At 39.5% G+C, this 12,730-nt stretch overlaps 1 protein-coding gene across 2 annotated transcripts in view; it reads right to left on the bottom strand.

Moving 5' to 3' along the window:
* The window catches only part of Piwil2 (piwi-like RNA-mediated gene silencing 2), an 81,805-nt gene that overhangs the window by 53,521 nt on the left and 15,554 nt on the right, over positions 1 to 12,730 (bottom strand). For both annotated transcript variants that reach the window (XM_005373656.2, XM_013513815.1), the window contains exons 4-7: positions 12,423 to 12,510; positions 12,143 to 12,281; positions 11,343 to 11,549; positions 10,215 to 10,325 (exon numbers count right to left, since the gene is read on the bottom strand). In XM_005373656.2, the coding sequence (XP_005373713.1) occupies positions 10,215 to 10,325; positions 11,343 to 11,549; positions 12,143 to 12,281; positions 12,423 to 12,510 (545 nt within the window). The remainder of the gene's footprint in view (positions 1 to 10,214; positions 10,326 to 11,342; positions 11,550 to 12,142; positions 12,282 to 12,422; positions 12,511 to 12,730) is intronic.

Below are 12,730 nucleotides of genomic sequence, written 5' to 3'. Positions count from 1 at the left end.
AAAAAAAAAATCTTTTTTTTCATTCATTGGTTGCTGGGCATTTGGGTTGTTTCCAAGATTTAGCTATTACACACTGTGTTGCTATAAACATGGGTGCGCACATATTGCTGTGGTGTGATGCTTTTAATTCTTTCGGGAAGACACGAAGGTGAATAGCTGTGTCAAATGGGACTTCTAATCCTAGTTTTTTGAGGCATCTCCATACTGGTGACTGCACCAGTCTACACTCCCACTGACGGTGGAAAAGGATTCCTTTTTCCCCACATCCCCAGAGCATTATTGGTTGATTTCTTGATAATAGTAATTATTTCTGAAGTGAGATGAAACCTCAGCGTTGTTTTATTTTGTATCTCTCAAATGACCAATAATATTGAACATTTTTTCACATATTTATTTGGTGTTTGCGTTTCTTCACCTGAAAAGTGTGTATTCATCTCAGATTCCAATTTGTGGGTTGAGTATTTAAATTTGGGAGGTCTGATTTTTTTCAATTCTGTATATGTTGCAGATTTTTTTTGCTGTGCAAAAGCTTTTTAATGAGTTAACACTTGTTGACTTCTTATAGTATTCTTTGACTGGGGTTTTATTCATAAAGTCTTTGCCTACACCTATGTCTTCAAGAGTTCTACCTATTCTCTCTTCCAGTCGATTTAGTGTTTCTGCTTTAATATTTAGATCTTTTTGAGCTGGGCGTGGTGGCTCATGCCTTATAAGGCCAGCATTCAGGAAGCTAAGGCAGGAGGATTGCTGTGAGTTCAAGGCTAGCCTTCACTACAAAATGAGTTCAAGGCCAGCCTGAAGTGCATAGTGAAACCCTTCCTCAAAAAAAGACAAAAATTAAAAAAATTTAGATCTTTGATTCATTTTGATCTTAGATTAGTGCATGATAATAGACATGGGTCTAGTTTCAGTCTTCAGCATGTGAAAAGCCGCTATTTCCAGCACCATTTATTAAAGAGGCTATCTTTCTTCCAGTGCAGGTGTTTGACCTCTTTGTCAAAGATAAGGTAGCAGCCAGGCATGGTGGCCCACGCCTGTAATCCCAGTACTTGTGGGGCTGAAGCAGGAGGATTAATGTGAATTTGAAGCCAGCGTGGGCTACAAAGTGAGTTGAAGGCCAGTTGAACTGCATAATGAGGCCATCTCAAAATAAAAAAAGAGATAAGGTGGCTGAGTGTGTCTGCAATTGTTTCTGCATCTTCTAATCTGTTCCACTGATCCTCAGGCCTGTTTTTGTTCGTTTTCTTTTTCAAGACAGGGCTTCTCTGTGTAGTTCAAGCTGTCCTTAAATTCACTACATAGCCCAGGTTGGCCTCAAATTTGCAGGGATCCTCCTGACTCAGCCTCTTGTGTGCTGGGATTACATGTGTGCACCACTCAGGTATGTTTTTTCCCAGTACCATGCTTTTTAGTATAGGTTCAAGTCAGGGATTGTGATGGCCCCTGCCTTGCCTTTGTTGCCCAGATTGTTTCTGCTATTCTAGGTCTTTCCTGGTTCCAAATGAATTTTAGGATTGTTCTCTCTAATTCTGTGACTATATGCCATTGGAATTTTGATTGGGATTGCATTAAATCTGTATAATAATTTTGGAAGTATAGCCATTTTCACTATATTGGTTCTTCCTACCCAAGAACAAGATATGTTTCCATTCTCTGATATCCTCTTCAATCTCCTTTTTCAGAGTACTGTAGTTTTCAGTATAGAGGTCTTTTACTTTCTTTTTTATTTATTTTAAAGAGAAAAGAACAAAAACAAAACAAAAACAATAAAAACGACACACAATTTCAAAACAAGATGACAGGGAATTAACAATGGTTGCTGCATTACATTTTGTTTTGTTTTTTGTTTTTGGTTTTTCTCCGGTACCGGGAACCGAACTCACGACCTTGCGCTTGCCAGGCAGGCGCTTTTTGCCGCTGAGCTAAATCCCCAGCCCCCTGCATTACATTTTGTTATCTTCAAAACAGTGGCTCAGATTACCAGATACAGGTATGCAAAATTGATCAAACAATTAAACATTAACTGTTCCTTTCCATAAACCAATAGAAATTAGTAGTACAATTATCTTAGCTATCTTATGTGTGTAGATACATACATATTTCCCCTTCTTTCTTTTCTCCTTTCTCTCATTCCAGCTGTTTTTTCCTATTGAGTAGTTTTTTTCCCTATCACAATATCTATTGTATGTTTCAGATTTTATTTACACTTTCAGGATTTTACACTAGAGAGATAATACAATGTTTATACATGTGGGTCTGATTTATTTCGTTTATGAGTACCATCTCTAGTTGCATCCATTTACCTATAAAAGCCTCGAGTTTATCTTTCTTTATAACTGAGTAATACTACATTGTATAAAAATACCACATCTTTTTTATCTATTCCTCCACTTATAGGCATTTGGGTTGTTTCCAAGATTTTGCTATGACCAATTGAGCTGCTATAAACATGGGTGCACATATATTGCTGTGGTATGATGTTCTTAATTCTTCTGGTAAAACACTCAGAAGGGGAATAGCTGGGTCAAATGGGGCCTCTAATTCTAATTTTTTGAGGAATCTCCATACTGATTTCCAAAGTGGTTTCTTTGTTAGACTGATTCCTAGGTATTTCATTTTGGGGATGCTATTGTGCAAGGTGTTGTTTCCCTAATTTCTCTCTCGGTGAGTTTGTTATTCATGTACAGGAAGACTATGAATTTTCAGTGCTGACTCTGTATCCAGCTATGCTACTGAATTTGGTTATTAAATCTAGAAGTCTTTTAGTGGAGTTTTTGGGATCTTCTATCTAGAGTATCATGTCATCCACAAGTAATAATTTAACTTCTTCCTTTCCTGTTGTTTCAATCTTTTTTTTTTTCAACCTTTTTGTTTGTTTGTTTGTTTTTTCCAGTACCGGAAATCGAACGCATGACCTTGTGCTTGCCAGGCAGGCGCTGTGCTGCTGAGCTAAATCCCCAGCCCCAATTCTTTCCTGTTGTTATTCCTTTTATTTCTGTCTCTTGTCTAATTGCTCTGGCTAAAGTTTCTCGAACTACACTGCATAAGGGTGGTGACAGTGGACATCCTTGTCTTGTTCCGGATTTTAGAATAAAAGCTTTCAGTTTTTGCCCATTTAGTGTGATGCTGGATGTTGTCACAAATAGCTTTTATCAGACTAAGATAAAGATCATCAATTCAAATTTTCTGTAGAGTTTGTATCATGAGTATTGGTATTAATATGGTATACTACATTTATTGCTTTGTATATATTGAACCATCTCTGCAACTCTGGGATGAATCCTACTTGGTCATGGTGTATAATTTTGATGATTTGCTGCATTCTGTTTGTCAGTATCTTGAGGATTCTTTGGTCTATGTTCATTTGGGAGACTGACTTGTAGTTCTTTTTCTTAGTTGGGTCTGCCTCTGGTTTTGGTATCAGGGTAATGCTTGCTTCCAGAAATGACTTTGGAAGTACTGCTTCCCTGTCAATTTCATTAAAGAGTTTCAGAAGTAGTGGCATTAGGTCTTCTCTAATTTCTTGTAAAATTCAGTAGTGAATCCATCAGGGCCTGGGCTTTTCTTTGTTTTTTTATTTTTGTTTTGAGACAGGGTCTTGCTATGTAGTTCAGGCTGGTCTTGAACTCACTATGGAGCCCAGGTTGGCCTTGAACTCACAGAGATCCTCTTATCTTAGCCTCCTGAGTGCTGCGATTTACAGGTGTGTGCCACCACACCAGTCTCATTGGTATGTTTCTAATTACATCTTTAATTTTACGACCTGATATTGGTTTATTTAGAATTTTTATATCTTCTTAATTCAGCTTTGGTAATTCATATGTATCTAGGAATCTGTCCATTTCTTCCATTAGACATCTTATTAGAATACAGGTTCTCAAAGTAGGTACTGATGACATATATGACATATATATTATATATATCTTATCATAGTTATGTTGCTAATTTCTTAGTTCATTGAAAAGAAAGGTTTGTGCTAATATTGTAGGGACAATTAAATGCCTATATCTTATACTCTCAGTGATTTAAAGATAACAATATGCAATGTATTAGCCATTGTTACTGTCCTATTATCTTGTTTTGAAATTCTGTGAGTTTCTCTTTAAAATTAAAAAAATTAAAGTAAGTATTGATGATCTGGATTTCAGCAGGGTCTGTCTGTTGTGACTGCACACTTTTCATTCTGATTGCATGATTTGCATCTTTTCTTTCCCTTTTTTGATAAGGTTGGCTAAGGGTTTTTCAATTTTATTTAATCTTTCAAAAAACCAACTCTTTGATTCATTGCTTCTTTTATTGTTTTCTTAGTCTCCAGTGCATTAATTTCTGCTCTGATCTTTATAATTTTCTCCCTTGTATGAGCTTTGGGCTTGACTTGCTCTTCTTTTTCTAATATGGAAATTCACTGCTATAAATTTACCCTGTAGGACTGCTTTGTGTCCTGTAAGTTCCAGTATGTTGCACTGGCATTATCATTTAGCTGTAGATATAGTCTAATTTTTTCTTTAATTTCATCTGTGACCCATTGGTTGTTCAGGAGGGTATTATTTAATTCCATGTGTTTATGAAGTTTTTGTGGGCTTTTTATCACTAAGTTCCAATTTCAATGCACTATGGTCTGACACTATGCATGAGACAGTTTCAACTCCATTGCATTTATTTAAGCATGTTATATGAGCTAGTATGTAGTCTATTTTGGAAAACATTCAATGTGCAGCTGAGAAGAATGTGTATTCTGATGTTGTGGGGTGGAACACTATACACATCTGCTAAGTCCATTTGTTCAAAAGTGTAGTTCAGTTGTAATATTTTATTGTTGATTTTTGTCTATTTGTGACAGTGGGATATTGAAGTCCCCCATTACAATTCTATTAAGGCTTCTCATGGGTTGTGTGTAGGTGTCCCCTCAAAGCCTCATGCAGTCATAGTTTTTTCAGAGGTAGTTGAATCTAGAGTTTATGATTGATTTATGGTCCAATGCTGGAATTACGGGTATGAGTGATACACAAGTCCTAGGGCAGATACCCTGCATACAACACAAGGGACAGAAAGAAGCTTGTCTTTTCTCTCCTTGCCTTGCTTGCTTTTGCTGTCTTTTGCTGTCATGAGCTGTTGCTCTCTGCCATGTGCCACCTTGCCTTGGAGCCAGCCAATTATAGAATGAAACCTCTACAAACTGCAAGCTAAATAAATCTCCCTCCCTTAAATTGCAGTTGTTGGGTATTTTGTCCAAACAAAGCCCAAAGCAATGAGAGAAAAGTAACTAACACAGATTTGGTACCAGAGAAGTGGGGTCATTGCTGTGACTATACCTGACCATGTGGTTCAGGACCCTTTGGAAATGGGTTGTGGGAAAAGTTTAGACATATAGGAAAGGATTGGATATACAGGTGGAACACACTTGTAATCCCAGCATTCAGGAGGCTGAGGCAGGAGGATTGTGCTGTGGGTTCAAGGCTAGCATGCACTACGTAATGAGACCCTGTCTCATAAAACAAACAAAAACGCTTTGGAGGTTTCTGCTGGGAAGAAGGACTGCAATTGGCTATTGGAGTCCAGATGCTGAAGCAGTGTCATGGCTATCATTGGGGGCTTTTAGCCAGATTTATGTTGAGAATCAAGAGCAAAGAGCCTAACAGAATGACTTAAAACATTTGGAGTTTGGCCAGAAAAGCTGTGGATCACTAAGACAGAGCAGAGGAGAAACTGGTCACGGAAAAGACTAGCAAGAAAAAGCCAAGTATTTCAGAAAAGTTTCCATCATTTTCCTAAAGTCTTCTTTTTTTTATCTGCATCTGCTCTAGAGTCACTAAGCATGTCTTTCATTATAGTCACCATCACTGTACTTTTCTGAGAAATTATTTCTGATTTGATTTTTCTAGAGCCTTGTTCATCTGCTTTGTTCTTATCACTTTAGAGTTCAGGTGGGTAGCTTTAGCCGTGTCCCACGTTACTGCCCCCTGGGTTTGCCTCTGGTGAACTGGAAGTCTGGGGTTGCACCTTATTTAAGTGTCTTCTTGTTTTCTTTCTTTTTTTTAATAGTTTAATTCCTGGGTTGATGCCTGTAAATTGCCTATGGTGAGTAGTTTTATTGCTAGTATTTAGAACCCTTAGAGAATGACTACTTTTCAGAGGTGTCTTCCAGGTATAGCTGGCTTTTGGGTTTTGGGTCTGTTGCAAGATCCTACCTCTTCAACTTACTGGTGATGAGAAGTTGCTGCCTACTTGACCCCTGGTTCTTTGGCAGTGGTTTATATATATTTTTATGAACCTTAGGCAATCTCAGTTTTGGTATACTAGGAAGAATAGCTGATTAGAACAACTATGTCACTTTGGTTAAAGTGTCACAATCAGCAATAACAATAGTATCAAAAATGGTCTAGACAATAAACGGAGGTGATTATTAATTTGCCACCTTTAACTGCATGAACTAGATTTATGATTTTAAAACAAAATCTAAAATGAACCAGAAAATGGTACGCAAGAAATAAGCCCTCGATATGGCAATTCTACCCCTCAGAGGAGAAAATTTAAAAGCAGTTGGGGTAAAAATAGAGAAACAGAAGAAGAGGAAGAGATTAGAAGCAAGGCTGGAGGACAAAGGGAGATCACTCAAACTTTGGGAAACTGCTGAAGACAACAGGAAGGCAAAAGAGAAGGAAGAAGTAAAAACAAGAACAGAACAACAAAAGAAAAAAACCCCTAGAAACCATGTTTATACTGATATTAAAAACAAGAACAAACAAGGAAAAAACAAAACAAGAGAGGGGAAAAAAAAAAGAAAAGAAGAAAGAAGTGTCCACTTCAAGGCATGTTTCTGCTGTCACTGGTAGACAACATGGGCAGATAGAGTCTAGATTCGAGTTGATTTATTCCAACAAGCCAGCAGTAGCTTTATGGTGGGATATCGGATAATCCCAGCAAGCCTGCACCGTTAGTTCCAAAGAAGTTCAGGCTGGTTTCTGGCTGTGAGGCTCAAACTAGATTTGCTCAGCCTTTAGCAGTTGGTGTGCCTTCTGCTGGCCTGAACTTGGCTCCTTGCTGGCTTGACCTCAGCTCCCTGACCCTCTCACTAGGAACCACTAGATGGAGCTGGGCTGAAGCTGCTCAGTTCTAAGCTCAGTTGGCCCCTATCTAAGATGGCTACAAACCAACTGCCCTCTCCTGAGGGACATCTGAACCCGAACAACTCACCAGCCACTGTAGTGTGCTGTATCCACAGCTCCATTCCACTGGTGCACTTCTCTGTGAAGCCCTCTGGGGATGCCAGTAGTCACTGTGTGCCAAGCCATCCCTCCCACTCAGTGAGTCTGGGCTCAGGGAGAAAGTACAGCCTGCCACCTCCTTCTTCTTCATTGAAATTGTTTTCTTCCATCTCCCTGTGGGCTTCAATTCTCACTTCAGATCCCTTCTGGGCCCTGGGAAGCCCCTTCCGTCCTTCTTCTCTTTCTCATGGTGCTATATTCATTGTGTAGACACCAAATCTTGGAGAGGCTCTTTCTCTGCTGCTCACCACTCTGCCACCCAACTTTTTTTTTTTTTTTTTTGAGTTGAAGTCTCACTACATAGCACAGGTTGGTTTCAAACCTGGAATCCTTCTGCCTCACCCTCCTGAGTTGTGAGATTATAGGAGTGTGCCACCATGCCTGGCCTCCCTCTCCAACAATCATCTCCTCTCCTCTCCTTACATTCCACAACAGGCCAACTTTGTCCTTTTTTCTGGTACTTTCCTTTCTCCTGCCATATGTGTCAGCCTTCAGCCATTGGTGTGCCTTCTGCTGGCTTCACATCTGTGATAAACCAACCCTACTGTACTCGTTAGTTATCATTCCTCTCTCAATCTTAAAAACTTCTAAGACAACCTACTCAGGATCCCTCCTCTCTCTCAGAAGCTATTCCTATTCTCCAATAAATTTTTCTACTCTTTAACAAAAAAATCTTAAAAACGTCTAAAATGAGTAGTTGATTCATTCACTGTTTCTCCTGGCTGATGTTCTCCCTGGTTCCTTTAATCTTTTAGAGGTACTAGATGATCACCAAGGGTATTTTTAAAAGCAAATCCAATGACATGTTTTACTGTGGTCAAAGTCAACCACTCTCTCCTCATCCACACTGGTTCTTCAGTTGCTCTTTGTAACATAATTTCAGGCTATTTTCCTCTGAACCATTCTTCCGTTTTATTCCACTTCTTGTACCATCAATTAGGAGCTACTCTTGAAAAACTCAGACTTTATAGTACAGTCATTTTGAAAAACAATATAGAAGTTCTTCAAAAAACTAGAAACAAAATTACTGTATGATCTGACAACCTCACATACAGGTATATATTCAAAGGAACTAAAATCAGTGTTAAGAAATATCATCATTCCAATATTTATTTCAGCACTATTCATAACAGATAAAATATCCATTGATAAAGAAAATGTGTTGTATGTATATACATACAAAGTGGAATATTATACTATATATCCTTTAGAAAGAAGGATTTTCTATCATTTGTAACAACATGGATGAACATACAAGACATTATACTAGGTGAAATAAATCAGGCACAGAAAGACAAATACTGTATGACTGACGTATAAGGGGAATCTAAAAAACCCGAACTCATCCAATGAGTAGAATGGTGGTTACCAGAGGTTTGTGGGAGTGAGGAAAGGGGAGATGTTAGTCAAAGGGTATAAAATTTCAGTTAAATGAAAGTAAGTTTTAGTGATCTACTGCACAGCATGGTGACCACAGTTAAAAAGTCATGTTGCATATTTCAGAACTGCTAAAAGAGACATTAAATGACCTCACCTCAAAAAAGTAGGTGAGGATGACAGATACATTAATTAGTTTGACTTAATCTTTCTACAATGTATATAAATATCAAAATATTGCACTGTATCCCATAGTTATATACAGTAACTATCAGTCTGAAAAATCAGATTTCCATCTTCTCATCTTCTTCACAAAATATGTAGTCACTCTCACAATTACGGCTAAGGGGTCCCCTCAGACCTTACAAAGACAACACAAACTAGTATGATTTCTTCATCTTAAGGTATAATAGCTACATGTGTTGGTACATACCTGCAATCCCAGCACTCAGGAGGCTGAAGCAAAGGGACTGCTCTGAGTTCAAGGCCAGCCTGGGCTACATAGTTAGTTCAAGGCCAACTTGGACTACAAAGTGAGATCCTGCCTCAAAAACCAAAAATAAACCGTACAATAAACCACCCTCGAATTTAACTCTAAACTGTCACTGGAGAGATGTCAACTTTGATTATAATGATACAGGCAGGGAAGGATCCAGGTTTTGTGGGATATGGGTCTTATACCACTTGAGAGAGGTTTAAGAATAACAATATAAAATTATACACACAAAATAAGTCAAAAGACCAGGCAAGTGACCAAGCAAGCAAAACAGCTTGAACTTAAGCTTAATTTCATATTAAATGTACTTCTAGCTTCATGCATAAATGTATACCTATTAAGTTAAACCCTGAATTAGTAATACAGCTAAAGAACATGTATAAAAAAATGTTAACCTGTTGGGTTAACCTGTGGTGGCACATGCCTGTACTCTTGGTAGGCTGAGGCCAGAGGATGGTAGTGAGTTTGAGGCCAGCCTGGGCTACATAAGCAAGTTCAAGGCCAGCCTGAACTACATAGTGAGTTCTTAAAAACAAACAAACAAAACATTAACTTTAGGGCCAGACACAGTGGTGCATGTCTGTAGTCCCAGGACCCTGGAGGCTGAGGTAGGAGGATCACAGTGAGTTTGAGGCCAGCCTGGGCTACATAAGCAAGTTCAAGGCCAGCCTGAACTACATAGTGAGTTCTTAAAAACAAACAAACAAAACATTAACTTTAGGGCCAGACACAGTGGTGCATGTCTGTAGTCCCAGGACCCTGGAGGCTGAGGTAGGAGGATCACAGTGAGTTTGAGGCCAGCCTTGGCTACATAGTGTGTTCAAGGTCAGCCTGAGCTATATAGTGAGACTCCATCTCAAAAAAAAACAAAACAAAAAATATATATTAACCGTGTGTGTGTGTGTGTGTGTGTGTGTGTGTGTGTGTGTGTCTTAAACTTCTGGCCAGGATCTGAGCACAAGTATAACTGCATGAAAACGCTCACCAGGAATTACGCAGAACAGTATTCAGTTATTCCAAGGGAAAGATATCATTCCTGTCCTCTGGAAAGTGAACAATAGAAAAGTTGTAGGTACCTGAAAGTCACATGATATTGATAAACTGCTTCATTATGACACTGTATTTTGATGAGATTCAGTCCCAAAGATTGAGGTGTTCCTTTTGATCCTTGCTTCACAAAATGCTGTCTGGAAAATAACAATTAAAAAACAAAAGCATTCAGCCTAGTATAATGTTGTGTGCCTGTAGTCCCAGCTACCCAGGAAGCTGAAGCAGGAAGATTTCTTGAGCCAACCTGGAGAAAATCAAAAAGAGAAGAGAAGAGAAGAGAAGAGAAGAGAAGAGAAGAGAAAAGAAGAGAAAAGAAGAGAAAAGAAGAGAAAAGAAGAGAAAAGAAGAGAAAAGAAGAGAAAAGAAGAGAAAAGAAGAGAAAAGAAAAGAAGAGAAAAGAAGAGAAAAGCACCCACACACCACATATAGGAAAACAAAAACAAACCAACTGACCTGCACTACCACCAACAAAAAGATTGGGGGAAGTAATACTTTTTACACTTTGCACAAACCAAGATATACAAAACCAAGCTTTGAAGAAAAGAAGATAAATCCTTGGCAATATCTAATCAGACAGGTAATGCCCCCCTAATCTGTCCTAGCAATAGCAACAGAATAAACAAGACCAGTTGACTGAGAACTAAGAATTGGTTCTTTTTGTTTGTTTTGAGACAAAGCCTCCTATGTAATTCAGGATGGTCTTAAATTCACTATGTAGCCCAGGCTGGTCTCTATCCTCCTGCCTCGGTCTCCTGAATTCTGAAATAATGGGTGTGTGCCACCACACCCAGCTATAGAACTGGTTCTATAGAGAAAGATGAAGTGCCATAATATTTCTCCTAAATGGCTACAACATGACAAAAAACTGCCTGCCTGAAATAGGAGAGAAATGACAGGGCATGAGTTTACTCTCTGCTAAGTACTACTTGATACATTCACTATTAAACTCTCTACACTTCATGTGGAAATGTCCCATTTCTCCATAAATCCCACCACTGGTGGGGGGGAAGCCATCTCTGCACTCTGTAACACAAGGAGGACTTTGGACGCCACAGTCAGTTTCACAGCACTATACATCAGTCCAACCATAGAGATCAAAAGGCCCTCCTGCCTCTCTGACACCCTCCAAAGAGCAGGCAGTGCTCCTGACTTACTTCTCTTTGTGTTCCACAGTTGGGTCAGGAAGGTGATCTAAAGAATGCAATGAGGACCTGGGCAGAGGCAATGGTGGTGACAGCTGCTGGGGGTCCCAGGCAGGAGGGCCAGGTGCCTTAAGAGGCTTATCTACTCCTCTGCCTGTACCACCAGCTGTTCTTCCCAGAGGTAATGAAGAGGCATCTGAACTCCCTCTTCCAAAAACTCTGAAATGGTACAAAGGGAGGCAAGTCAGAATTTTCTTAGTCATGCTTTTATATAGGTTTCATCTTCCCATAAGTCTACATTTTCCTTCTTTCTTGCTTTGTGAGAAAGGGCCTCACTATGTAGTTCAGTCTGGCCTTGAAATTACTGTGTGTCCAGGTGGCCTTGAACTTGAAGCAATTCTCCTGCCTTGGCCTCTGGAGGGCCAGGCTTATTGGCATGCATGCATTCTTTCTGAAGGAGTCAGCCAAAGAAGGTTGGCATAACTTTGGGATTCTCTCAGATTCATGACTTATTCATAATGGCTATTGATATTTAATCCTTAAAGCCACCTCTACAGCAGAGTTAGGGGACTGTGACTCATCCAGATTAAAGAACTTCTTCAAACAGGGAAGCTTAGAGGGCAAATGAATTTGTGACTAGCCCAGTGGGGTACTCACTGCCCTTTCCAAGTGTCTGCCTGAATCAGTGGCAGCTGACTGCTCCTGGAAAATGTTCTCCTTGGAAACTTTTGATTGCTTGTATGGTAACATGCCCCTCCCAGAACTCTTTCCACCTGGAGTTGATGGTTGCATGGGGAGGGGACTTGACCCACCTATTCCAACCAACAGTGGCCTCTGCCAGCTTGCTGTCCCCAGCTGCCAATACCACAGAATCAGGAAAATTGGGACGGGGTTCTTCTTTGTCCTTGCATACCACGTTAACCGGCAAGCCTCGACCTAAAATGCCTCTACCTGAAAGAACCAAACCTCAGCTGTAACTGTGAACCAAACATGTTTCAAAGTGCAGTTACTTTTCTACACATAAACTGTACAGACTTAAGAACCAGGTACTTACACATATTACCACAGTTCTCAAGTGTATTTTCCACATACCTAAAGAAAGCACTTCTCGTTTTGGAGGAGTCGGGGACGCCATCTCAAGGCCCATGCCTCGGAACATGGACACCAAACCCACACATTCCTGGAAAGGCAATGAATAAAGTTATCCTAAGATGTAGTTTAAAACCCCAGATCTAAAGAAATCCTCATCATTTTTGTTTCGAAAATCTTCTCCTTGCCTCAATCTCCTTAAGTGTACCCACAGTTTACTATGGCATATGTGTTCCCATTGTCATATTCTGCTACTCTCAAGTAAATATTATTCTTTGGAAAAAAAATAAAATAAAACCCTGGAAATAATG

Source organism: Chinchilla lanigera, unplaced genomic scaffold (genome assembly GCF_000276665.1).
Source record: "Chinchilla lanigera isolate Chin_1 unplaced genomic scaffold, ChiLan1.0 scaffold00002, whole genome shotgun sequence".
Classification (NCBI taxonomy): domain Eukaryota; kingdom Metazoa; phylum Chordata; class Mammalia; order Rodentia; family Chinchillidae; genus Chinchilla; species Chinchilla lanigera.
The sequence above is the reverse complement of the archived record's forward strand: the minus strand, read 5'-3'. Positions and strand labels throughout refer to the sequence as shown.